The sequence below is a fragment of the Hemicordylus capensis genome, chromosome 1 (assembly GCF_027244095.1).
Source record: "Hemicordylus capensis ecotype Gifberg chromosome 1, rHemCap1.1.pri, whole genome shotgun sequence".
NCBI lineage: Eukaryota > Metazoa > Chordata > Lepidosauria > Squamata > Cordylidae > Hemicordylus > Hemicordylus capensis.
The window spans coordinates 310,751,135-310,777,907 of NC_069657.1; the positions used below are offsets into that span (position 1 = coordinate 310,751,135).

The window sequence follows — 26,773 nt, forward strand, 5'->3', positions numbered from 1 at the left end:
GGTCTTGCTACATTTTTTCGTTCAGACCCTGACAACATATTGCTCTACCCTAACCTGTGCTGCATTTTCAACCCTCTTCCCCCCAGCTAATCATTCTGTACAGCAGGGCTGCACAACTTCAGCCTTCCTGCAGATGTTTGACTACAATTTCCTTAATTCCTTCCACTGTGGCTGGGGATAATGAGAGTTGTAGTCAAAGAACAGCTGGAAGGCTGAAGTTGTGCAACCCTGGCATAAAGAACTGGAGGCAGGCTGCAAGCTTTAAAAGATATGAGGGGGGGGGGGGGAATAAAGCAACCCCCTAGCTTATTGTTCCCAAACATCCACTCTTGATTGGTGCGGACAACTGTGGGGTTGAGAGTTAAGGACACGGTTTTTGTGTTTGTGGTGGAGGGAGGGGGCTTTTGATTTAGATACATGCTCTAGCAGATCATGTAGAAAGAAGGTGGCCTTTCTCTCTAACAAATTAGTGGTAGATTTTGTTTATCAAAGTGTGTGTGGCTTCACACACATTATGATATAAATTTAATATATATTTTCAAGAGTGTGTGTACACATGAAACAAAAGCATACTTCTGATTTACCTACAGATACCAGCTTTTGCATACACAATTCTGCCACTCAAATTAGCTGGATGCACTGTTTTTTACACTGGAATATCCTCAGTGAAAGGTTTAGGGGTTTTAAAAGCAGATATGCTGAAGATAATTGTGTATTAACTGTTCTCAGTAGATCTTTAACACTCATAATTCACATACAATATCCTGCCCAAGAAAAGCAGAAAATCTTTCCCAGATTCAAATTTACTATGTATGGTAACTATTCAATAAAATGAATGATGTTTGAAGTTGAAACCCCACATACTTAAAACTCTTATTTCCCTTTTGCAAGCACACTAATAGATTCTATGACAGGCATCCCCAAACTGCGGCCCTCCAGATGTTGCTGAACTACAACTTCCAGCATACCCAGCCACAAAAAATTGTGTCTAGGGATGCTGGGAGTTGTAGTTCAGCAACATCTGGAGGGCCGCAGTTTGGGGATGCCTGTTCTATGACATATATTTCATTTCTTGAATCTCCCTATAAGTGGAATCTATGCAAAATGACTTTGCCTGATCAATAATGGGCTGCACCTCTTATTTATTATTTCAAGGCACCTATACTGAGATTTTAGAAATGCATGCATTTAAATCTGAAGGCAAATCAATAATCAACTGAAAATTATTGAGGCCTACGTAAAGTTTTCCTACCTGGCACTTTATGTTATAAATGGAGAACACTAGACACGTGCATCTTTTAAATATCAATAGGGTCTACATGCCCCTGAAATTATGCAACATGCAAAACAGCCTGTACATAATTTATTCCAGTAGTGAAACTTGGCACGTTTGCCTCATTCTAGGCCCAGTGACTTATTAGCTTTTATTTAAGCAAATTAAGAGAGGTGCATGATTGTTGTTGCCTGAAATTAGCTGCACTTTGGAAACGTGAAGGCTGGACGTCCTCTAAAGAGGAAAATAACTTGGCAGAGCACTTGGGGCAGGGCGTGTGCATGAAAATATCTGCAGATAAAATCTAGCAGCTGAGGTTTTTTAAAAGTTGCATTCTCCTCTGAAACAAATTTAATTATGCCCTTATTTTATCCTAGGAAATACAAAGAAGTCTAAACAGCTTCTTGAAAAAGCTGTGGAATATAGGGCAATTCCACTAGAAATGTTGGAAATTGCTCTAAGAAACTTAAATTTACAAAAAATGCAGCTGCTTTCAGATGAAGAAAAAGAGAATTTGGCAGGTGAGTCTTAAAATAAAGGTTCTTGTGATTTAATTAAAAAGCTATAATGGTAGTGAAATGACACTCTTTTACAGTTGATCATGGGGGTGCAAACTCAAGTGTTGCTATGCAAGCTTATTCCTGCCTATAAAACTGTCAGTGTAGGAGTGTTAGAAAAAGTGTGTGTGATTTGGAGAGGAAAAGCTAGCATGCTTACTTGCTTTTGTTGAACAGTAATTTAATTGCGATTCAAGCTTTCAGGTTTTTGTTTAACGGTGCTGCTGTGTATAACGCATGTTAGTATATCAAGATGTTGTGCCTTCCCTCCTGCACCACACCCCAAATCTATATGAAATTAAGAATGGGTGTGGCAGAAGGCCTGTATAATCCAGAAAAGGGGAAACCCGTATTTCAGTGCTCTGAACCCTTTCTTGTCTTCCTGTTCCACTTTGTTGCTAGCAAACATGAAAATAGAAGTTAGAAGAATTTGCAGACTGAGGGCGGAGTTGAGAGATGCTCATGTGCAGCTCTGTCGCCATGCCACCTTGTCTTGAGGAAAGGGAAATGTAGAAGGAAAGAGAAGGTTGAAAACATAGATGCTCTGCAGGGATCTGGATTCAGTGGACTTGCAACTAGTTGTTCCAAGAATTCTCTTGCAATAAGCCCTTTTATTTTATAAGCCCACTGTTTCCATTGACAAATGGCCTTGCTGTTCACTGAGACACAAAAAGTCAAATACATGCACATGCACACACCAGACCAAAGCTTAAAAATGCTTGAAATAAAATAAACAATAAAATATGCCTGATGCGTTATGAAAGGTTGGTTTCTTTCAGTGGAATAAAAAATGAAGGTTTTTTGATGTAGCAGTTTGCAACAAGCTTGTTTCCAGGTGTTGCCTATGTGTTTCCAAACCTTATCTTTGTAGCCATAAGGTCTGCATGAAGCTGAATTCCGTGCCCAGTACTACATACTTATACCTTTACTTTGTATTTAAGGAATTGCAGCACACAGACCTGGGTATAGAATGTAATATTGGAGAAAAGAGGAAAATGAGTTGAAGATTCACACACTATCTTTAGATCTTACTATGATGTTTTTACTCACTCAGATGCAATAATTGTCTACAATCACTATTTGCTTAAGAGTGGGAGGTAACTTGTGTCACTACCATAATATTGTGGTAAGGCAGTAGTCTTCAAACAGGGCTTCCCAGTTGTTGGAGGATAACTCCCATCACCATAGTGGCTTTTGGTACATCTAGAGACCCAGATTTGTGTCTCCAGACACAGGAATACTACTGTGTTAAAGGATATTCTGCTGAAGTCTGGATTCAAAAATTGGGTTTCCATAGAACTCTTTTAAATATCCAGATTTTAAAAAAAAGTATTGCCATGGTTGAAATTAAATTTTTAAAATTAATTTAAACAGTACCAAGCTCACAAAATACAGTTGGGAACTTCCTGACTAGAAGGAAGAACATTGATTCTGGTGAGATCATCAGCACCCCCAGCTCTTGTTTGGGGTAAGTAATTTAAAGTACTGTGTATTAGTGGGTTTAAAATTTTGTGTGTGTGTGTGTGTTTCCAACTGTCTTGGTGCAAATAGACTGTTTATATTAGTGGTCCTATTGTCCTCCACACTTTGGATGTCTGCACTTGCATAGACAGGACCTCAGAACCTTCTAGAGCGATACGCCCTATCTACCCCCAGCACAGTACCTCCAGTGACTGTTGCTGGTGTCTATCTTAGGTTTCTTTTTAGATTGTGAGCCCTTTGGGGACAGGGATCCATCTTATTGATGTATTATTTCTCTGTGTAAACCGCCCTGAGCCATTTTTGGAAGGGTGGCATAGAAAATGAATGAATAAATAGGTTTTTTGGCAGCAGCCCCACCCCCTTGGTGACATAGCCTCTCACAGATTGCCTCCCTCAGTCTTCTTCCAACTGTTGCGATAGCGACTTCAGGGGACCTTCTGCTGCACTTCGTGTGAGGAGAGCTGTCAAAAACAAACCTCTTACCCTTTCTCTTTGACTTAGTTTTTTGTTTATTCTATCTGTCTGTCCTCTCATTTTTTTCCAGTCATTCTCATTTTATGTCTTTATTTAACTGAAGACTAACCTCTCCAGATGATCACTATGGATGGTGTAGTTCATAGTGAAGACAACATTCTCTTAAATACCCAGGGCCCAAGCTGTTTAGGGCTTTACAGAGACCTAAACCAAGACTTGGTATTTTGCCCAGAAACTTATCAGCAACCAGTGTAGATCTTTTAAGACGCGAGTTATATGGTCTCTCCGAGATGACCCAGAGACCAACCTGGCTGCCATTATGAATATATGTGGGTAGAACCCAGGTCTGCTGTATGTTACCATGGGCACAGTTATTGGGGACCTGAAAAGAGGGACAGGGCTTACCACTACAGTCATAGCCCAAGGCACAATGGGTACAAATCCAGCTGGGTGGAGAATACACATTGCAAGTAAGGAAAATATATGTTCAGACTCAACAAACACAATCCCACGAATGGACATTGAACCACTTAGTGGTGCAGGGCCTCTTCAGTAGTTGGGATTATCCACACATAGACATTTTTGCCACTGAGGAAAACAAACAATGCACACAGCTCTTCAGAAGTGCAGGTCAAGGACACCACTCTCTGGGAGATGCATTTCTCCTGTCTTGGAGCAAGGAACTGCTATACATGTTTCCTTCATTACCACTTATACCAACAGTTCTATGCAGGATCAGAGAGGAAGCCACAGATTGCATCTTCATTGCTCCCTGGTGGCTTCAACAAGCCTGGTTCTCCACTCTGCTAGCCATGGCCAAAAGTCTGCATCTGCCTGTACCCAGCCATCCTGACTTACTTACCAGAGAGCAAGGATCAGTCCAGACATGAAGAGTCTTAATCAAACGGCCTAGAGCAGGGTTTCCTTACCTTGGGTCCCCAGATGTTGTTGGTCTACAACTCCCATCATCCTCAGCCACAAAGGCCATTTCTGGGGATGATGGGAGTTGTAGTCCAACATCTGGGGGCCCAAGGTTAAGCAACCCTGGCCTAGAGGATCACTGGCTGGTGATCTGAGACCAGGAGGTCTTGGGTATCATCTCTGCTGCCAGGAAACCTTCGACACAACGTTTCTACAGGGCAAAATGGACACAGTTTACCATTTTTGTGACCTTCAAAGGAGTCAGCCCCAAAGAGGCCTCCTTGAACTCCTTTCTTACCTGTTACATTCGAAAAAGTTAAATCTTGCTGCAGTTGTGGCCCACACCCACCATGTCCATATTTTCTCGTTGGACCCGGTTAGAAAACCTTCAAATGACTGCTCAGCTGTATCTCCCAGCTCCAAGATTAGCCCCTCCATGGCATCTCAAGCTGGTTCTCTCTCTGCTCATGCACAAACCATTGAAGCCGCTGGCTACATGCTCACTGAAATACTTGGTCATTAAAAAAAAAAAATCATTCCTCTTAGCAATTACTGTTTGAATATCAGAGCTCAGGGCTCTTGGGGCTGACCCCCCCCCCTTCATATCCTTCCAACAGGATAAGGTCCTACTCAGGCTGGACATTCTATACTTACCTAAAGTGGTATCTCAATACCATGTGAGGGGGAAATAAATAGTTTCTCAGAACATTTGCCTTCTAGTCTTCTTTCTGTTGCTGTCTTCATGGAAAATGCGCTTGGCATACTCTGAATGTGAAACATGCGTTGTCGTTTTATCTTCATTGTACTCAACCATCTCATCAGTCCATCTTGTTCGTCTGCTATGCTGGGAGAAACAAAGGAAAACAAGTCTCCTGCCAGAGACTGTTGGCCTGGATCACATCTGCCATCAAATAGGCCTACACACTTGCTAAGAAGATACTACTGCCCTCCCTTAGAATGCATTCTGCAAGGACAGTGGCGACTTCTACAGCTTACCTCCATGGAATTCCATTAGATGCCATCTGTTGGGCAGCAACATGGAAAGGACCCTTGTCCTTTGTGTGCCACTATGCTTTGAACATCAGGTCAAGAGCCCATTCATAGCTTGGAGCAGCAATCCTTGACACTGTTCTTCAGTAGATGCCTGTTTCTCCTACCATCCTGGTGAATAGCTCGCTAATCTCCAAAGTGTGGAGGACAGTAGGACTACTAACAACATCAGGTTGCTTACCTGTAACAGTAGTTCTTGTCGTGGCCCATTGTCCTTCACACGATCCTCTCTCCTCCCCACTGTAGCGGTCACCTACCTGTTATGTATGAATGCGGCAGTCGGTGACTGAGGGAGGTAATCTGTGTTGGACTATATGTGTGTCACCAAGTGGGTGGGGTTACTGCCAAAAAGCTTATAGCTTACAGCTCTAGAAGGTTCCAAGGTCCTGTCTACATAGATGCAGACATCCAAAGTGTGCGTCTGAATTTACCTTACATCCAAAGGTAAATTCAAGAATCTACCTTACATCCAAAGGTAAATTCAACAATAAAATAAATAAACAACCTGACTTTCTATTTTATTCCACCTTTTTCAGGGAGAAAAATGACTCTCCTCAAGAGACTAACCTAGTTGTGGGTGGACGCAAACCTTTAAAACAATTAAACAAATCCAACCAGGTAGGCAAATATCTGCACAAAAATGTGTACTTTCTGAGCTAATTTGTGTTTCTGATAACTTTCAATATCTTTCATTGTTTAGATATGCCCCTTTGGGAGAGTTCCTATCAAATTAATAAGTGATGATGAAGGTGATGATACAGGCGATTCAGTGAAGATGGATAGTCCATGTGTGACTAGTGTTACAAAGAGGTATATAGTTCTTATGTTTGCTGCTACTACTGGGCAGTTAGGAATTTTGGAATGAATGGACTGAACACAAATAGTTATATGATCCATTGTCCTAGAACAGGAGTAATTGCAACCTAGAGCCGTGTAAGATGAGATGTACAGTTGGATCCATCTATGGGAGGTATGCACTAACTTCCTCTTAAAAAATAGAGGGTAGTATGCTGTGCTCTATACATGTCAAATGCCAACCAATAATAACTTTATTTGTTCGCCACCCCATAACAAATTGATCTCTGAGCTGATCCATGTTCCCTCACAATTGGGTCTTCCATGCCTGCATAGTAGCTCCGTGGAGGAATCTCTAGCTCCGATAGGTGCTCTCTGGAATTCTGAGGCACATGGGAGTGCCCGTTAAAATAGGCGGGAGAGTGCCTTCCCTTTCAGTTCCTTCTTGTTCACTGCGCTTGCTGCAATGCAAAGGTTCTTGCTACTTACCCCTTGCTTGTTCCTATGAAGAAAAATCGTCTTTATTTTACTTTTGGCTTGACATGGACTATGTTTGACTATTCTGTAAGATCCTCCTCGTGGTTAGCTGTATTTTTTTCCTGTTCTTTGACTCAGACCGGCCCTCACTACCCACTCTGATTTCCCCTCTAGTTAAAGACTGGTGCCCTTTCATTTGACTCCAGACTGTTTTATAGCTGCCTATTTGTCTTTTCCCTTAAATTTGGCAACTGTAGTGCAATTCTGGTTAAGGACTTGGCCTGTCTCTCACATCGCTATGGATTCTCCCAAAACTTTCAAACATTGTACATCCTGCAGAGGAACCTTACCATCCTCAGACAGGCATGATGACTACTTGATCTGGAGTATAATCTGTTGTATCCATAAGTAATGGGTTCTGCGCCTGTGCAGGGACCTCATGGATCGATTAGCTAGCTCCTCGCGCTGGCCCAAACTGCCACGCACGTGACCGTGTTTTCGTTATCTTAGGCAGTTTGGGCGCGACTCTTTCAGTTTCTGTTTGACCGCCATTGCGTCAACACCTCGGATTGTTAAGCTCCTCAGATTTACTACTTGGACTTGGATAACAACTTGGACCGGACAACAACGAAGATTTGGACTTGATTTTGGTCTGGATAAGGACTTGGCATTGGAAATCCTTTGTACTGAGCATAAAAACGATCTTTTTTCCCCTCCCCTTGGGGCGATGGCGGAGACTTCTAGACCAAAGACTACTTTCAAAGGTTGCTCTGAGTGCCGTGCGAAACTACCATCAACGGACACTCATGATGCTTGTTTGCTTTGTTTGGGGGGGAAACATAATACATCGGCTTGTAAAATATGCTCGTTTTCCAAACAAATGCTAAAGAATCGGGCATTACGCTTACGCGTGGCCCTTTATGATGATGTACTTCGTCCCCCGACACCGAGGCCCACGACACCGAGAGCCTCGACATCAGAACCCTCGATACCGGATCCCACAGTGTCAGTACCGGATCCCATGGTGTCGACCTTGACATCGAAGCTGATGGTGTCGAAGCCTGTAGCACCTCTGGTGGACTCTGCTAGTCAGCAGTTGAAAGCCGCTGTGGTGCAGGATTTTAAGCAACCAGAGGAGGTCGAAAGGAAGCAGCATCGCCACAAGAGGCATAAGCGCGTCTCGTCTTCAGAGGGTGACGCGGATAACTCTCCGCCCAGGAAAAGGAAGAAGACCAAAAATTGAAGTGCAACCCCTTCTCCAACTAATTTGCAGTCTGACTCGGAGTGGGACACTACGTTGAAGATAAAACCTTCCCCGTGGGTGTTGGAGTCTGAGTCGGAGGGGGACCATTCCACCACGGTATTGACATCGAAGTCGATGTTGGGTGATACCAAGTGTCTGAGCTAGACGGCCACTACAATACCGATGTCGGTGCCTACATCAAGGCCGACAGCGTTACAGGATCTGGTGAAGCAGGGAGTCGGGAATTGGCGTTGTGGGGCAATGCAACTTACACCCACCCACACTCCTATTTTGTCTCCTGCGCTGACCCCTCGGAGGGAGTACCGGACGGAGGAATTTTTGGACTTTGGAGAGATGGCAGCTCAAGCTCAGGTGTTGCCTAGGATGAAGACTGATTTGTTGACTTTGTTAGACTCTACTGATACCACGCTGTCTGGGTCTACTTTTCATGGTTTTTCGGGAGTAGAGATGGAGCAGACAACGTTGCAGCTGGCACCGAAGACGCCGTCAATGTAACTGATACCGATGGTTTCAGTACCGATAGCTTCGGTACCGAGGACTCCAGTGTCGAGAGAGCAACGTCTGGTATCGGCAGCCACAAGCCCTATAAGCCTATTGGATCCTCAAACCACCGATCAGGCTACATTATTTGGCCTTACCATTATTTGTCCGACCCTCAGTGCTACAATGGAATTCACCAATGCTTGGGGACTCCGCGGTACATACCCAGAGGGCACATACCTGTGGTTTCCAATATACCCCATCTGTAGTATACCCAGGAGACTACGCTGAATATAAAATTTGGAAGGCACAACAGGGGAATAGACTACAAAACCCCCCTGCTTGCCAGGAGACTACCAGACCAGTTACTACTGTTTCTATGGCATGCTTGACTACTACGGCCGCCATGGGCTTAGTTCAGCGGGAACAAGCACGGGAATCTATCGTGACCACACATTCTCAAGCACCAAGAGTATGGGTGCGTGCTGTCCTTGATTTGCCTTTAGCACCAGAGTCAGGAGATGCGGATTCATCAGATACTACTGATACAGATGATGATAGCTCTACCACCCCATTGGACCCTATGGAACCAGAACTACCAGCTGATGTGCCTCCGCCTAGGTTTAGAGTTGAAGCAGCCAGAGTTGGATTTGAAGGATCTAGTATATAACATGATGGCAAAAGCCAAAGTAGCGCATCCTGTGGCACTTCCTATGTTACCTGCGATTAGGAGCCCCTGGTGGCGCAGTGGTAAAACTGCCGCCCTGTAACCAGAAGGTTACAAGTTTGATCCTGACCAGGGGCTCAAGGTTGACTCAGCCTTCCATCCTTCCGAGGTCGGTAAAATGAGTACCCAGAAATGTTGGGGGCAATATGCTAAATCATTGTAAACCGCTTAGAGAGCTCCGGCTATAGAGCGGTATATAAATGTAAGTGCTATTGCTAGTGCTACTAAAGCAGCACAAATGGCGTGGGAGGTGCTGCAAACTTCAACTGCTACTTCCCATAAGTTGGAGGGCCTCTATTGTATTCAGGAGGAAGAAAACTCTTACCTGATGAAGCATCCGGTGCCTAATTCGTTGGTAGTCGAGTGTGCATCTTCTAAAGGGGGGCAACGCCATTTAACACCTGGCGACAAAGAGGGCAGGAAGTTGGATGTATTGGGGCGTAAGGTTTATGCAACTTCCAGTTTGGCATAAAATCGCCAATTATTCTGCTTGTTTAACAATATATGGACACCACCTCTGGGATGTGCTCTTTCAGGACTCTGCTGTAATGTCACCGCAGGAGTTCCAGGAGAACTTTAGAAAAACGTATGAGAAAACAGTGGTGACTAGACACCTACTGAGTACCTTTTAAGCATGAAAAAGGAAACGGAGTCTCGTGCGATGACCACGGCTGTTGCTTTGCGCCGACATGCGTGGCTGCGCTCCACGGGCCTACAGCAGGATATGCGAGATAGAGTTGAGCACCTACTGTTTGATGGAAAAGGGCTGTTTGCTGAAACCACGGATACAACCATGCAGTCCTTGAAACAATCAAAGGTTACGGCAAAGACCTTTATGGCTGCAAGGTCCGCGCAATCGATCTTATGGCAATAGGCAGTACCGTTTGGGTTACAGACAGGACAAGAGAGAATATAAGAGGCAGTATAAGCCATACCAACGTAGTAAGTCCTATGGCCAGCGACAAAAAGGCCAAAAGCAGAATAAGGAACAAAATAAACAGTCTCTTTGATGGTCAAGCCCACCTACTTCCACCTTACCCAGCAACACAAGACTCGGCACCCAAGGCCCAAAACAACGGCCTTGTGATTGCCGTCATCTCCATCAAGTTGGCAAGCCATGCTCAAGCATGGCACAACATAACATCGGATGGCTGGGTGCTGACAATTATAAGGTCTGGCTACGCGATAGAGTTCAAAACTTTGCCACCTTTTCAGGGTATAAAGCGTACCAGACCAACTCAGTTACTTCTAGACGAGGTGCAAGTGTTGTTGGAAAAACAGGTGATAGTACAGGTAAAGTGGGTGGACAGAATGCGGGGATTTTATTCACGATATTTCCAAATCCCCAAGAAGGATGGAGGCATACGTGTGATAATGGACTTGAGGGACTTGAATTGTTATGTGGACAACAGGAAATTCATAATGATAACTTTGCAAGGAACTCTACACCTCCAAAATCTGTTACAGGTAAGCAACCTGTTTATGTCTTGGGAAAAGCCACAACAAAAGTAGTTGTAGAATCTGCCTTTCCTTCTGCAAGCAGAGAATTGAGACTTGGAACCACTCGCTATGAAAATGCCTTTCACCCTCAAGACGGCCCAGCTGAGCCCACTGGCATCGGAGACATCAACATCGATTCAATCAACATTTAACTTCTCTAAACAATGTGAGGACTCAGCTTTTAAAAAGCCAGCATCAGTCAAAAAGTTTGGGGGGAGGTGCTCATAAGAAGGGGAAACAGGAAGACCTGCCTGATCACAAGTGCCAGTGCTCGTCTGAAACAGCTTCGGGCGCAGCTGTATCCTTTTCAATTTCTAAATCAGTGTCAGGGTTGGCTGCTGCATTGCCACACACCATATCCCCATCTACCACCCAGCGTAAGGAGTCCTCCTCGCCATTACCGGGAGCCAAAGACCCCATCAAAGGAAGTTGCAGCCCCAAAACCATCAACGTAAGCTGCTGCTATGACTGCTGCTGCCTCAACATCGAAATGTCCCACACTTTGAGCCTCTGCCAAAGTAAACCATATTGAGTTGTGCCCAACGTCACATAGAGGTGGGGGTCGTGCCTGACCTCGACACTGGCTAAACCACTGGCGTTGACAGGTCACCTTTCACCTGTTCTTCACAGCCTCCCATCCTAATCTCCTTGGCCACTCGACACCCGGCACTCTAATCTCTGGATCTTTCCCCGACTGTGTCTGTTCTGGCTAAGTGTCATTTGGAATCTTTACTGGGCTCTACAAACATAATAATAATAATCCACTGCAACTCTTAAAGGTTTTCCTGGGACTGCAGGACCAGATGATGATGCCACAAGATGTATACCTGCTGTGCCTAAGACTCTGTCAGCTTCAACAGTCACCTAGATGCTCTCCATTTCATCCTTGAAAAGTGCTTTACTATTATTCAACTCCTCGCCTGTCAATGTTTCCTCTCAATTACCTGAGCTCTCCTGGTGTTTTTGATCCAGGTCACCTCTGCCTTCATGACAGATACAGAGAGAACACCCCTTTTGCCTCTCCAGATCTTCCCTGTGATTTTGATGACTACCACTGGTGGAAGACTGTGAAACTAAGAGATCTGCTATCTGAACTGGGTACACCAAAGCCTACTAACACTTTCAAACATCCTGCCATTCCTGTGGACTGCAGCAAACCTTTTACTCCAGTGCTTCGTTCCCCCTTGAGAGACTGTAGCCAGCACCATGAATCAGTTTTGTCTCTTGAGGAACTCCCTCAGCCTGTAGACCCTGCACAACCCATCTTTGATGGTGAATCTTCAGATTAGTTGGAGGAGAGTTGGATGTGATCGAGACTCCATCAGGTATGTCACCTGATGATCAGGTGGCTTCTGCCTCTCCTACCAAGGAGACTAAGTCCCTACTGGATACAGGTAGCAGAAATGACCAAGGCCCTTGGTCTTGAGATCTCAACACATACAACTGTTTATGATTTTCTGGCTTCAGCTACCAAAGCTCATCCAACAGCTTTGCCCATGTTGACCCTGCTGGTTGCCACTTCCAAAGCTACTTGAAAATCACCTTTTGCATCTACTGTGCCCTTGAATAAGCTAGAAAGCTTATACAGGGTTCAAGAATCCTTGCGCCCATTCTTATTTAAGCACCCAGCCCCCAACTGGAGAGTGCAGTCAACAACCAGCAAGTTGGGGGCTGGGTGCTTAAATAAGAACAGGTGCAAGGATTCTTGAACCCTGTATAAGCTTTCTAGCTTATTCAAGGGCACAGTAGATGCAAAAGGTGATTCTCAAGTAGCTTTGGAAGTGGCAACCAGCAGGGTCAACATGGGCAAAGCTGCTGGATGAGCTTTGGTAGCTGAAGCCAGAAACAGGGTACTTGACCCGTTGTAGGTGTTGGGATCCAAGACCAAGGACAATCATCCTTTTCTCGTGTACTGCACCTTCTTAATAGGCAACACTGACATTATCAGGCCAAACCTCGAGAACGAAAGTACTTTAGATGCGGCTCTAAATGCTACTCAAGGCACCCTTACCCACAACATCGCCAGCCACAAAAATGTAAACATCAGGGCCAAGCTAATCAACCCTTTTGATTGCAAAGTCCTGGAAGTACCTGATATACTCTTCCAGGACCCAAAACATGACGGGAGTCTTTGCCCTATTATGGACTTGAGGAAGCTTAATTAATTTGTATGTGTAAGCAAGTTCTGGATGCTCTCTTTGCAGGCCATTCTCATTCATTGGAGGAGGAGTGGCTTGTGAAGCTAGACACAAGTCCTCCACCACACCCTAGGAACTCCCAGCCTGATGGTGTGGAGGCTGAACTACTAGACATGAGTCCTCAGTGGAAGGAATGCTTCCACCAGGAAGAAGTACATGTGTAAGTGGAAACACTTCATTTCCCATGCCTCAGCAAGGGGCTCTGACCCATTCTCTGCTTCCAACATGCAAATCCTTCTGTACATGATCCCCCTTAAAAGGATGGGTCTGTCAAAACATGTCTCTGAATGTACACCTCATAGCTATCTCAGCATGTCGAGTAGCGTAGGATGGTCAATCAGTCGTCATCCACCCAGATTCTAAGCGTTTCCTGAAGAGCATAAATAACCTGTGTTCTCCTATCAGAGAGCTGGTTGATCCATGGAGCTCTCTTCCTTCACAAAGAGCCCTTGCTTTTCTCTTCCTTGAAGCATCTGTCACTCAAGACTATCTTCCTTGTAGCCATTATGTCGGCCAGGCGGGTTAGTGAGCTTTTGGCCTGAAGGCTGATTCAGCATACATGAAATTTTACTCAGATAAAGCGGTGCTACATCCTGACTCCACCTTCCATCCTAAAGTGGTCACTGACTTTCACATCAACCAAGACATCATATTGCCTACCCTTTTTGTCAATTCTTCAATGCCTCTGGAATGCTCCATGCATTCCTTTACTGCATAGACCTCACAAAGACTTTTCGCTGCTCCAATAAACTGTTCATCTCCTACTTGGGTCCCAACAAGAGCTCTGCGGTTTCCCGACAAAGACTCTCCAACTGCCTAGTGGAACTCATTTTCTCCTGTTACAGAAAGCAAGGGTGATTCAATCTCCAGTCAGGGTCAGAGCCCATTCTGCTGGGGCGATGGCTGCCTCTGCAGCCCACATATCTGGCATCAGTGTAGCTGACATCTGCAAAGCTGTCACATGGCCTTTAAACCTGCCATTTGAAAAGCATTATGCTGTGGATCACTGCTCATCTGCTGAGGCTAACTTTGGCTCGACAGTTCTCAAGAAAGTGCTCTAACATGCTAGCACCCACCTCTGTCTCCAGAGCTAGTCACTTACCCAGTTGTGAGGGAACATGGATCATCTCTGAGATAAACAATTTGTTTACCTGTAACAGGTGATCTCTCTGGTGTTCCATGTTGACTCACAAAACCCACTCAACAGACCTTATTGCTAGCATGCATCTGCAGTATGTTTTGCTTCTACCTGAACTTCCTGGACTTCTTCATGACTTAATTACATTCTCGATGCAGGAGCCAAATCAGGAACTGAAAGGGAAGGTGCTTTCAGGCCTATTTTAACAGGTGCTTCCTCACACCTCGGAATGCGGGAGAGTGCCTACTGGAGCTCGAGATTCCTCCATGAAGCTACTGCACAGGCACAGAAGATCCAGTTGTAAGTGAACATGGATCGCCAGAGAGATAATCTGTTACAGGTAAACAACCTGTCTTTCTCTGGGTGGCTCACCGCACAGCATTAAAACATCAAGGAAAAACACATAACACATGAAATCACAATCCCCCCCCCCAAAAAAAAACCCAATTCAAAACTTTTTATAAAGTCAGTTTTAAAAATCAAAATTTAAAAGGCCTGAGTGAACAAAAAGGTCTTTACTTGGCGTCTAAAAGAACTGAGTGATGAAGCCAGACGAATCTCACTGGGGAGACTATTCCATAAATGAGGTGCAACCACCAAAAAAGCTTTCTACCTAGTAGCCGCCTGGCTCACCTCGTTTGGCAGAAGCACTTGGAGCAGGGCCTCCAAAGAAGTTCTTAAGGTCCGAGTTGAGACATGGGTCAAAGCACTCTTGGGTAACCTGGTCCCAAGCCATTTAGGGCTTTAACACTTAAAACCAGCACTCTGAATTTGACTGAGAGTCAGTGCAGCTGACAAAGCACTGGCGTAATATGATCAAAATATCCAGTCCAAGTTGATAATCTTTCAGCCCTATTTTGTACCAGCTGTAGTTTCTAGATAGTTTTCAAAGGCAGCCCCACATACAATGCATTGCAGTAATCTAAGCTAGAAGTTACCAGAGCATGAATAATTGTGGCCAAACTATCTATTGAGGTAAAGTTGTAGTTGACATATCCATAATTGCCAAGCACGGCAGGGCCCTTTTTATGTTGACTTCCGCCATTTCTTGAGAACCTAACCGACCATTTCCCATTGCCCCAATATCTGCATTTTTGTTACCCATGGAAATCTGCGGGAATGGAGCCCCCAAGGATAACAGGGTCCACTTGTATTCTGAAAACTCTAGGAGTTCGTGCTATAGATGCTACAAAGTGCAGCTGATGCTGCATCAGTATTCTCACAAACAATACTAATGAAATTAGATTAACTTCTAGCTGATACAAGCAGTTTGAGCTCCAGTGTATTCTTATGTATACTCAAAACAAAGTCTTTCATACAGATAGCATAGAAGATGACTAAATGTCTAAGTGGCTGTTTACTTGACATAAACCCATTTCCCCTTCAATATGTCATTTGCTAGCTTTACTTGCAATTTCTGTTGGTGTGTGTTGATTTGTAGTAAGCTTTTGGGGTTTGTTCTAGGTATAGCCAACACATACTGCAGGGAAGTCCATAGTATTTGCATAAAATTCAGTCTGTTTATAAAAACATTGGGGCTTGGGGGAAGGCAAGATCATACCTACCTTTCTCCCAAATGAGCATGGCTCTGTTCCCGCTTGGCCGTGCTGCTCACTCACATGATCACTGCTGCAGTGAGCAGCACAACAACATGGCAAGAGTGAGGCCCAGTCTCCAGGAATCCAAGAATGCACCATGGTGCTTGCACAGTGCATTGTGGGAATGCCAGCTGCCAGGATATTCCTGTGTTTTGGCTCTATGGCTGAGATGGCTGCTGGCAACCCACACAGACTAGGCAGTGGGGTAGAGGTGCACTTACCTCACTTTTAGTCTACATTAAGAACCCAGGCTATCTGGTGGGGCAGTGCTGGGATTGAGATCTTGGCACTCCACATGACCAGCCCTGTCCGGGTAGAGCTGTGCAAGTCTGGGTAGGGCTGGTCCTATGAATGGCTTCAATATGTACTTGTATTGAGCTGGTTCTACTATCTCAGCACAGATATTTGCACAGAGTTCTAGAGATTTTCTCATCCACATATGAGGAGGAGAGCTGGTCTTGTGGTAGCAAGCATGGCTTATCCCCTTAGCTAAGCAGAGTCCACCCTGGTTGCATATGAATGGGAGACTAGAAGTGTGAGCACTGTAAGATATTCTCCTCAGGGGATGGAGCCACTCTGGGAAGAGCATCTAGGTTCTTAGTTCCCTTCCTGGCATCTCCAAGATAGGGCTGAGAAAGATTCCTGCCTGTAACTTTGGAGAAGCCGCTGCAAGTCTGTGAAGACAATACTGAGCTAGATAGACCAATGGTCTGACTCAGTATATGGCAGTTTCCTATGTTCCTGTATATGTATTTTGCACTCTTCTAGCTGAAGACAGAACACTTTTTGTGCTTTATTTTAATGGACTTATTAATGTTTAATAAATTAGGCAACTATCTGGTTCTAAAAGCTCAAGTTTGATCCATTTACCGCCTCACGAAGCAAAACCAAATAGATCGGACTCATTTCAGCCAGGAGACCTGAAGGTAATTTGAATTTTTCGCTTCACATTTAATTGTGGTTGATATGAATGTCTTGCATTGGGGGGGAAAGTATAGGATTGGATTACTTAAGCAACACAAGAAAGTAATATAATGAAGTAACTTAATGAAGAAATACAGATAGGCTTGTTCTTTCAAAATAACTGAATCTGTGCCTACCCTAAATTCTTGACTACTTGCTATGTTGGAGCTCTGCACAGGAAAGTGTTTTTCTTTCCTTTATTTAAAAAAAAACCCTTTGTGCTGAATCCATCATAGCATTTTGTCTTCACAGAAGAATATTCACTGGAGTAAACTTGAAGATATTAGAGCATTTTGCAAAATGTATGCACTTGACAAAAGATCTATGTTCAAGATACTTCAAGTCCACTTCTGCACATGAATTTATCCAGCTTAATCTGTGAGCTGCTGCAGACATAATCTTCTCAATCTATGGGCTCGTGGATAAGGGAGTAGGGCATGGGAGCATGTGCTTTCTTCTAATGAAAGCTGGGGAGATGTAAGCATGTTTTGAAGATTATAACTTGAAAACTGCACCGATCAGAATGACAGAGTTTCTTCTAAAGTTTCTTGCCATAGCTCTCTTCCAAGGAGCTTGTAATCTAAAGAAGCGATGATGTAGGCAGGCAGACTCGGAGACCTAAATTCTGATTTTAGACTAGTCACTGAATCAGTATGGAGCCATGGGCAAGTGGCAATGTTTCCTGTGAGGGTAAAATGGGTAACGTAATCTTATTGCAAGGTTGTTTGAAGGATATGCTGTTGCCTGTCTTGAGTCTCTAAAAGAAGGCGCACTACTAACCTGTTTAAAGATACAATGAACAAACAGACTAAATTCACTTATTTGATTCATCAAATGCTTTCAGTTCAACAGCTGGGGTTTTCCTTGTCCTCATTTTCTTAACATTTGCCCCTTGTTTAGTCTTTACCAAGCAGAAGAGTTATAGAACTGAAGCTGCCAGATGACGAGAGCTCTGAAGTAGCTACCAATTCAACTGTAACCTTAAAGAACAGAGATAATTCTGGTTATGCTGCTAGAGGAAAAGGTTTGTTTTATGTGAGGTTTGTGTGAAAAGATACCTGCAATCTTATCCTATCACTCATAGATCATTCTCTTGAGCACATTGTGAAAGTAGTCATAGACTGAGTGACTACGGATCCCATCCATACAAAGAAAGAGTCCTTCTTAATGTAATAGATTCTTGAAGCTCCATGATCCCCACTCTTATATGATTTCCCCCCAGCAGCAACTGAAGAGCAGCATGAAGAACCAAGCATGATAGAACTGAGCTGTCTGGAAAGACAACAGGTGCATTCTGTTTCTCTTCGAAGTAGTCAAAAGAAAAAGGAGCCATTCAGGCTAAGTTGTCCTTTATCTGGAAATAAATGGCTTCAGCATGAAACAATGGATAAGAGGAACTCAGAGGTATTTCCCCCTCTTTTTAAAATCCTCTCATAAATTAGGTTTTAGCACACTTCTGTCTGTTTACACTATTGGCATTGTCAGTAGTTGTGAAATGTAAATGTCCATCCTGAGCCATCTGGCTCTTTGGGTTGATGTAGTTTTAGCACATGATTTAGACTGGTTAGTGTTTGTACAAGGGAGTACTGTGGCTTCATGTCCAACTTGTGTTTCATCACCCAGGAACCCACTCACATTTATAGACTGGAACCAGCTTTTCAGTTTGCAGTATTTGAAGATGCTGCTCAATTAGTGTCTTTAAAATATTTTGACAAACTGGCATTGAAAACATGCAACTAACCAGGAAGGCAGTAGTCTTCCCAAAGTTATGCAAGCAATATTGATCAAAATCAATATGAAGTAGGCTTATAAAAAGTTCCCAAACTTATTTTGTGTTTGAGTGCATGATGACTTGTGAAAATGCTGGTGCATTGCAAACTGCTGAACAGTAGTTCTGAACTTTAGGATGAGAATGGGTGGTCCAGAGGTGAAGTGAAAGAGTTCATCTTTTATTTGTGCAGAAATTTTCATTAGCAAATATGGATCAACCAGAAGTAACTATCTTTTGTACTGTGTGTGTTGCTTGAGAACTGATGACATGAAGGTTCTTCCCATGTTGCAGGAAAAATCTTCAAGTTTTGAGCAGCAGCCAGCGCTTCAAGTTTCCAAAAGATTTTCACCACCAGAGCTGATTTCCCGCAAACTTTCACCACCAGAGATTGCTTCAAACAGAAACAGTCAGGCATTTGTTGGCACAACATCAAGGAACAACACTCTGATTGATGATATGGCCTGGTAACTTTGTCTGTGTGGTGTTAATGCCTTACATTTTGATTTTCTATTTATACATTTATAGACTTCTGTGTTGAGTTTACATTTACAAACAAGTTATCAGCAATCTGGGTACTAGAAAGGAGCATCTAACAGTTGGCTCAAGTATGTTCCAAGTGCCTTGGATTCTGGATCAAAATTTGGACTTTAATGTTTCATTTTATAGAAAATGAAATCCAATCAATGGTATTCCCAAAGGGTATAAGAAATCTGGAGGATTTTGTGTTTTACTTCATGGACTAAACCAAATAGATTATGGTCTAAACTGAAGTGTTATATGGACAATCTTTTTAAATGCTAAAGCAAAGTAGACTTTAACGTAATATTGGAAAACAAGCTTTTAAAGTATACAGTCACTTCAAATATTGGTATTGCAAGAGATAAATTGTTGTTGTGGGAATATATTGCTGTATGTGAAAGGATTTTAATTTTTCATGTTTCTGATAGTTTCAGTACTCCAGTTGTAAAGAATCCTTTTCTGCTGGCGGGGAAGGCAACCACTCCATACAGCCAGTTTTCATATTTGCGACCTTGTACTCCAACAACTCCATTCCAAGTACAGACTGGATTACAGGTAATAGAATCTTGTTCAAGTTAGCAACACTGAAAAAGCATTATGAGAATGAAAAATAATGGGCTCACTAATAGTGGGTAGCTTTTCAGCTTTCTGTAGGGGGAAATTGCTTGACAGTTTTGATTGAGCCCAGTTTTCTGTCCTGGGCTGGCTCAACCCCACCCATTCTTCCCTCCTACGCCAATTGGGAGTTTCATTGATCCTCCAACCTTATTTGATATGTAAGCACTGGCACTGCTCTCCTCCTCTGCTACTTCTCTGGCACTTCCAAAAGCCAGAGGAAAAGGGAGCAGAATAAAATGTGGAGGAGAGTACTGGGCTACAGCAGGTAAGGTTTTGTTGGGTGTGTGTGTTGGGGGCAGGGAGGAGGGCAGTAGGCTACTACCTGAAGTGGCCGCTTCTCCTAGCCTCTTTAGTGATCAAGCCATGTTTTTGTCGCCATGTTGATCTGGAACACTTGGCAACTTTCTTTTTCTTGGCTGCTGGGTGAGGCCATCTTGTGGGTTATCCTCCCCGTATGTTCCAGAGTTCAGGACAAATCAATTAGGCAAAGCCTTTAAGAGGCAGGAGAGGATAGCCCCTCCCAGTTCAGTTTGTCCTGCTAGCTACAGAAAAGGTCATTTCAGCCAGCTTCTAGTTTCTCCTTCCTAAAGATCCTTTCTCTTTGATATTTCTTCCTCCATTTCTTGCTGCTCCAAATTTTCTTGAGCTCTCCTTCCTTGTCTCCTCAAAAAAGAAAAAAGATTTCCTTTCCTTCTCAGTTCCTTTCCCTTCTCTTCTCCCCTTCCATGGAGCTTCAGAGGACTGGCATTTTGCGTGTCTTGATGCCCAAGGGCAAGAAACAAGCTCCACAATATGGTAAGCTCCTCCACCACACATCAGTGGTGCATGCTGTGGTTTCGGGCCTCCGCATCAGAGCCGGGTGGCGAGGAGGAGAGATCAGTCCCCTTAGAAGGGTTTCCGGATGATTTGCTGATCTCTGTCACACACACCAACAAGCGCTATCGCCCTGTTACACACACACACACACACGGAGAGAGAAGAGCCCTGACAGCGTCGTTCTGGATGACAATGCTCCTGCTGCCCCTCCAGGCCAGAAGCCTCTTCCGAGGGACAAGGAGCCCTTCACATGGGTCTGAGCAGGCAGGAAGACCAACATCCAGGCGGGTCAGTTCTGCCCCCCTCCGCATCTCCTCTACCGCCATCAGAGGGCAACAAAAAGAACAATCAGCCGGTGGGGCTTCCCTCCCCAGGGGAACCAGTGGATCTGCTGGTGCTGCCTCCAGCTATCCTGGTGGTCCAGCCTGGGGGCAATGGTACTCCAAGGACTCCTTCTTCTACAAACCCCCAGGGCACTGACAGAGGCACTGGAAATGTTCCAGGACTGGCCACTCCAGCGCCCCAGGGACTGGTGATTCCAGGGCTGTCTGGCCCTTTGCCCCTACACCCACCCAATCTACCCCAGGCCCAATTCCCTCTCTTCCTCCTTCCCAGGGGAAATGCCGATGGCCTGACAGGCCTGGTTTGTGGAGGCTGTCCATACCTCCCAACACAACACAAGCCTAAGCAGCCCAGCAAAATACGTCACAGGCCCAGGGATGATTAAGCACACTCTGTTTCAGAATCAAACCGTTCCTTCCTCTTTTGATTCCTCCTCCCGAAAGTCCTCTTAAAGAGACAAAAAAGAGTCACAAACATAAGAAATCTCTTAAGAACTCTCTCAAGTAATCAAGACTAAGATATCTCTCAAGAAATCAAAAAGAGATAAGCAGCAGCATAAAGGGGCTTCTAATCATCCCACGGATATTACTGAACATGACTCCTCTGATCCTCATCCTGTGTGCCCAGCAGCTGCCCTCAGGCCCCTTGAACCTTCCATCCCATGGGGCATCCCAGTGGGCATCCCTACCAACCCTGGCAGGGAAAAGGAAGAATGGTCTGATGGCCAGCAGCTGGAGCAGTCTATCACTCACGTAGACTATCTCCATCTGATGACTTATCCCAATTAAAGCCTTACATACCCTTCGTCTACAACCAGACACACTAAAGGAAACTACTGCTCCCTACAGGTTGTCGAGAGCTGGTCTTGTGGTAGCAAGCATGACTTGTCCCCATAGCTAAGCAGGGTCTGCCCTGGTTGCATCTGAATGGGAGACTTGATGTGTGAGCACTGTAAGATATTCCCCTCAGGGGATGGAGCCGCTCTGGGAAGAGCAGAAGGTTTCAAGTTCCCTCCCTGGCATCTCCAAGATAGGGCTGAGAGAGATTCCTGCCTGCAACCTTGGAGAAGCCGCTGCCAGTCTGTGAAGACAATACTGAGCTAGATAGACCAATGGTCTGACTCAGTATATGGCAGTTTCCTATGTGCCTACTTCCTTGTCCAGTGATCCTTTGCTTTCTTTTCCTGAAACCTTTTCTGAGATAGTGAAACAGGAGTGTCATGCGCCTTCCACACAGAAAAAGACCGCCTCAATTGTGTCTAAACACAACTTTCCCCCCTCTGCAACTGCTTTGTTTCAAATGCCCACGTGGCTGCTCTGAACTCATGTGCAATCCTGATTAGAGATGGAGAGTCCTCCTTAAAAGACCCCAGCAAAAAACACTGATGCCATCTTTATCTGCATTAGAGTCTCAACTGCTGCTTCTGTTATGTCCAGGGCAGCGCTCCTTTGAACGGATGAATTGCTGCAGTCCCAATCTCCAGACCCATCAAGCAAAGACAGATTCTCCTTAATATTCAGAAGGCCCAGGCATTCATAGCAGACTCTACCCTGGACTCGGTCCATTTTTCTGCCCATGCCACAGCAATGAGCATTGTTGCCAGACACACCTTGTGACTCAAGCACTGGCAGGTGGACCGCACTTCTCTGGCAAACTTAGTGGCAGTTCCATTCACTGCAACCAAACTGTTTAGAGATGAGGCTCAAGAGACCTTAATCAAAACTAAGGACAAGAAGGCTCTCCCTTCTTCTTCCTGCAAGGACAACCAGCACACCCCACATGTTTTTTCAGCCCTTTTGTTCCTTTCAGCCCAACCTCAGAGACAAAGATACCAGGCAGCCTTGGACCCAATGGAACAGGTCATGCTTCAACCCAAGAGCCAACACTCCCAAGAAACACTTCAGGCAGTCAGTCTTCCTGACTCACCGCCTCTAAGCGTAGGTATTGGCTACCACCAGGGGATTGTGCATGCTCAATCTCTATGCAACGGAATGAGGGGAAGACTGGTGCAGCAGCCAGTTCTAGTTCCTAACATGGCTCATGGACAGATTGACGTCACAGAGAGAGGGAGAAAACCACACCGTAACTATTGAAGGAATTTAATAATTATTGTACGAAAATGGAAACTTAACTGGAACATCTAGGCAATAGTACATACAATGTTAGCAATACTTAGTAATCAGATTCAAAGCACAGTACTACTTCTCCAATGTTGTGTGCATGTAGTTTGTTTCTAATCTCACTGAACCAATCAAACTAACAGTTTCTTTGATGTGGCCTGCGCAGAGACCTCGTCAGAACCTAACAAGCTCAATTCTCCTGCTTTGGAGCGGGAACCCCGCCCCCAGCCGCTGTATGTGGCTGCGCCACTCCTCATCCCCTCAGTCTTTTGTCGTCCGCACTTCAGTTAACATAATGGAATCTGCAGCTCGGCAGTAAGTAGGATTATTCTCTATCCCCTTGTTTTTTCTTCCTGCTTTTCGTTCTTATTTCTTCCTTTATTTCCTTTTTGCATAGTAGCATTTTTATTCTTGGCGTTTTGTTTTATACTGGCTTTCCCCTCTCTTTCGAGCTTCGATCCCAGATGGGACAGATCGTAGTGGCTGGCCTACGGCGTTTATGCCAGGTACATCGAACTTGGGGGGGGGGGGAGTGCTTGTTGTGGATCTAAGATCCCTTCCCCCAATACCCATACTGAGTGTCTGTTGTGCCTGGGGGAATCCCACATTGTTGAGACCTGTCTTCATTGTCAAAGGTTTACGAAGCATGCTCAAAAAAATAGGGCTTCTCACCTGCGAGCAGCCCTGTGGGACTTGGCTGTCTGTTCTTTGAAAGCCTTATTGTTGAAGCGGTCCGTGAAGATGGCCTCTTCGGCACAGTCGGAGCGTTTAGAATCCACTTCCTTAGAAGTCGAAAGCCTTATCTCGGTACCAGTTTTGACGTCTCCTGTTGTCAATTCTTCGGTTGCGAGTGCTTCAGTATTTTCTGAGGACTTGCCTCAGCGTACTCTGCCTGCAGTGCCGGATGCTTCTCTGACTCCTTTGATGTCGAAGCCAAAGAAGAAGATGAAGTTGCCTCAGGATTTGCCAGTGGGTCAACACCTCCGTCCTATCCCAAAGAAAAAGAGGACTACATCGGTTTCTGCGTCAAAGGCCCTGATGGCCAAGAAGCCGAAGTTGGACTCAACTAGGGCTTCGGCCCCACTGGTACCGAAGTTGTCAGTTTCCATCCGGCCTGGCTCACCACAGGCCGGGGACTCCTTCACCGTGGCTGATCATGCCCGCGTGAACAGAGAACTATCAGTGGCGACTGACGAACCTGGATACGCTTCTTATGAGGAGGAGGAGTATTTTGGACAAGCCTGCTGAAGATGCGTCATGGTTGCCTCGGCGTCCTTCGTCTCCTCTACGCTGACAGGAATGTCTCCTGCCTAGGGATTGTTGTTGTTGCCGTTGGGACTCGGAAGATTGCTTCTCTGAGTATAGACAGGATTGGGACTGGGATCGTCTTGAGGAAATGTATACAGATCAATACCATATACCAGAGCGACATTCCCCTTTGGAGGAGGTTGAACCATCCGATCCCCACTGCACTCCTCCCGAGATCGGCCAGAGCAACATGAGTCTCGCTCTGTGACTCCAGTGCTGCAACAGCCTTTGCTGCCTGTCCAAGTGCTGTCAGCAGAGCCTGCTGCCTGTGTTCCAGACATTGTGGGAAGCAAGCCAGAGTCCCCTGCGATTTTGACGGCCTTAGGCCAGGATTCTTTGGTACCCCTTGAATCAGATTGTGAAAGGAATCCTAATTCTCCGGGATCAGAAGCTGTCTCTCTGGGATCATCTCCTTTAGACATTCAATCGGATTCGAAGCCCATTTCTTCATCGGAAGAGTTACAAGCAGTACTTTGCATATGTGGCCTGTATGGCTTCCGCTCTGGGAGTGAGCCTCGGTATGCAACAGAAGGGGGAATTGGATCCCTTGTTCAGCCTCGTTGATGCGGAGTTCAAGGTACCAGCCGTGTTATCCCTTAATTCCCTGTTGTTGGGGAGTTCTGTGGGGTTAATCGAAGAAGCCTGCGACCCTTTCACAGCCCAATAGACGCTTGGAGAACTTCTATAGGGTGCAACCACAGGATGATACAGCCTTCTTAAAGAATCATCCCACCCCTAATTCTATTGTCGTCGAGGGGTCATAGCCAGTCAACACCAGGTTACAAGAAAGGCAAAAAGTTGGACTCCTTTGGGGAGGAGGCTTTACTCAACCTTGCCTCTCCACTTATGGGTGGCCAATTATCAGACCTACAATGCCCATTATAACCATTTCTTGTGGGAGAACGTGGCTCCATTTCTGGGATCTCTTGCCACAAAACAAGCATGATCTGGCTAAAGCATTTCTCCGTGAGGCTATACAGGTGGCTAGACAGGAGCTCTACTCGGCTAGACACTCAGTGGCGTGTGCAGCCAAGGTGATGGCCACGTCCGTGGTTCTCAGGCGATGTGCCTGGCTGCATTCGTCTGGCCTGACCTATGAGGCCCGTGCTAGGGTCGAGGACCTTCCCTTTAAGTCTCTAGCCTCTTCACGGAACAGACGGACAACACACTTCAAAAGGTCCAGAAGCTGAGGAGTATGGCGAGATCCATGTCTTACTCTTCTCCGATCCCCAAGCCACAGAAGCCTTCTCAGTGGTCCCCTTAACCGCATAAGACCTGTTCTCAATAGCTTCAGAATGTTTCTTTCAGAATTCTGCGTCAGAACGTTCCTTTCAGGGCAACAAGTTTCAGTCCAGACACAACTCGGGCCTCCAGCCTAGTAAGCTCGCCTTTCAGAAACAACGCCTGAACACTTTCCAAAAGAAGCAATAACTCGGTATTTTCGGACTCACCTGGCCCCATTTTTGGCAAGCTGGAACAAGGTGACCATGGACCAGTGGGTCCTTACGATCATACATGTGGGTTACGCCCTAGAGTTCTGTGGGACACCACCTGTGTCCAGGGTTGTGACGACTCCAAGTACTCCGGATTTGGACTGGGAGGTCTCCGCTCTCCTGTCCAAGGCCAATCCGAAGAGCCCCGGTTTCTTTTCCCAGTACTTTGCCATGCCAAAACCAGACGGGGGTCAGCGTCCTAAACTGGACCTCAGGCACCTGGTATACAAACGTTTTTGGATGCTGTCAATACCAAATATACTGGCCATCCTAGAAGAGGACATGTTGATGATTTCCCTAGACTTGAATGATGCGTATTATCACGTCTCAATACGTCCTCAGCATCGGCACTTCCTATGCTTCCAGATAGGGGGGATCTCCTATCAGTTCAAAGCCTTGCTGTTTGGTCTCATGACGGCACCGAGAGTTTTTACGAAATGCCTGGCCCTGGTGGTGGTTTTCCTGCAGGAACGAGGCTTTCAGGTCCTGCCATATTTGGACGATTGGCTCATCCTAGTGAGCACCAGACAAGTGGTCTTCGACGCCCTTGAGATGGTTGTGGATACCCTGCAGGTTCTGCGTTACCAGATAAATTTTGAGAAATCTCAGCTGGAACCGACCCACAAGATACAGTTCATAGGATTGATCTTCGATATGGCCTTGGAGAAGGTCTTCCTCCTGGATGCCCACATACATACTCTCCAGAGGCTGGCTGCAATTTTCCTGGGCGGGTGCCCACAGACTATGTGCTCGATGCAGTGCTTGTTGGGGCACATGGTGGCTGCCACTTACGTACTTCCTCAGGTGCACTTTTGAATGTGCATCATCCAAAGGTGGTTCTTGGACATATTCGACCCCCTTCGGGACCTGGTTCGTTTGGAGCACATGC

At 45.3% G+C, this 26,773-nt stretch overlaps 1 protein-coding gene across 4 annotated transcripts in view; it reads left to right on the forward strand.

Moving 5' to 3' along the window:
- Nucleotides 1–26,773, forward strand: part of TTK (TTK protein kinase) — a 90,594-nt gene that overhangs the window by 31,415 nt on the left and 32,406 nt on the right. For 3 of the 4 annotated variants that reach the window (XM_053287031.1, XM_053287030.1, XM_053287028.1), the window contains 9 exons: nt 1,651–1,794; nt 3,205–3,298; nt 6,294–6,375; nt 6,458–6,567; nt 16,764–16,860; nt 17,798–17,921; nt 18,120–18,301; nt 18,960–19,132; nt 19,616–19,742. In XM_053287031.1, the coding sequence (XP_053143006.1) occupies nt 1,651–1,794; nt 3,205–3,298; nt 6,294–6,375; nt 6,458–6,567; nt 16,764–16,860; nt 17,798–17,921; nt 18,120–18,301; nt 18,960–19,132; nt 19,616–19,742 (1,133 nt within the window). The remainder of the gene's footprint in view (nt 1–1,650; nt 1,795–3,204; nt 3,299–6,293; nt 6,376–6,457; nt 6,568–16,763; nt 16,861–17,797; nt 17,922–18,119; nt 18,302–18,959; nt 19,133–19,615; nt 19,743–26,773) is intronic. The other variant, XM_053287029.1, reaches the window with a different exon arrangement.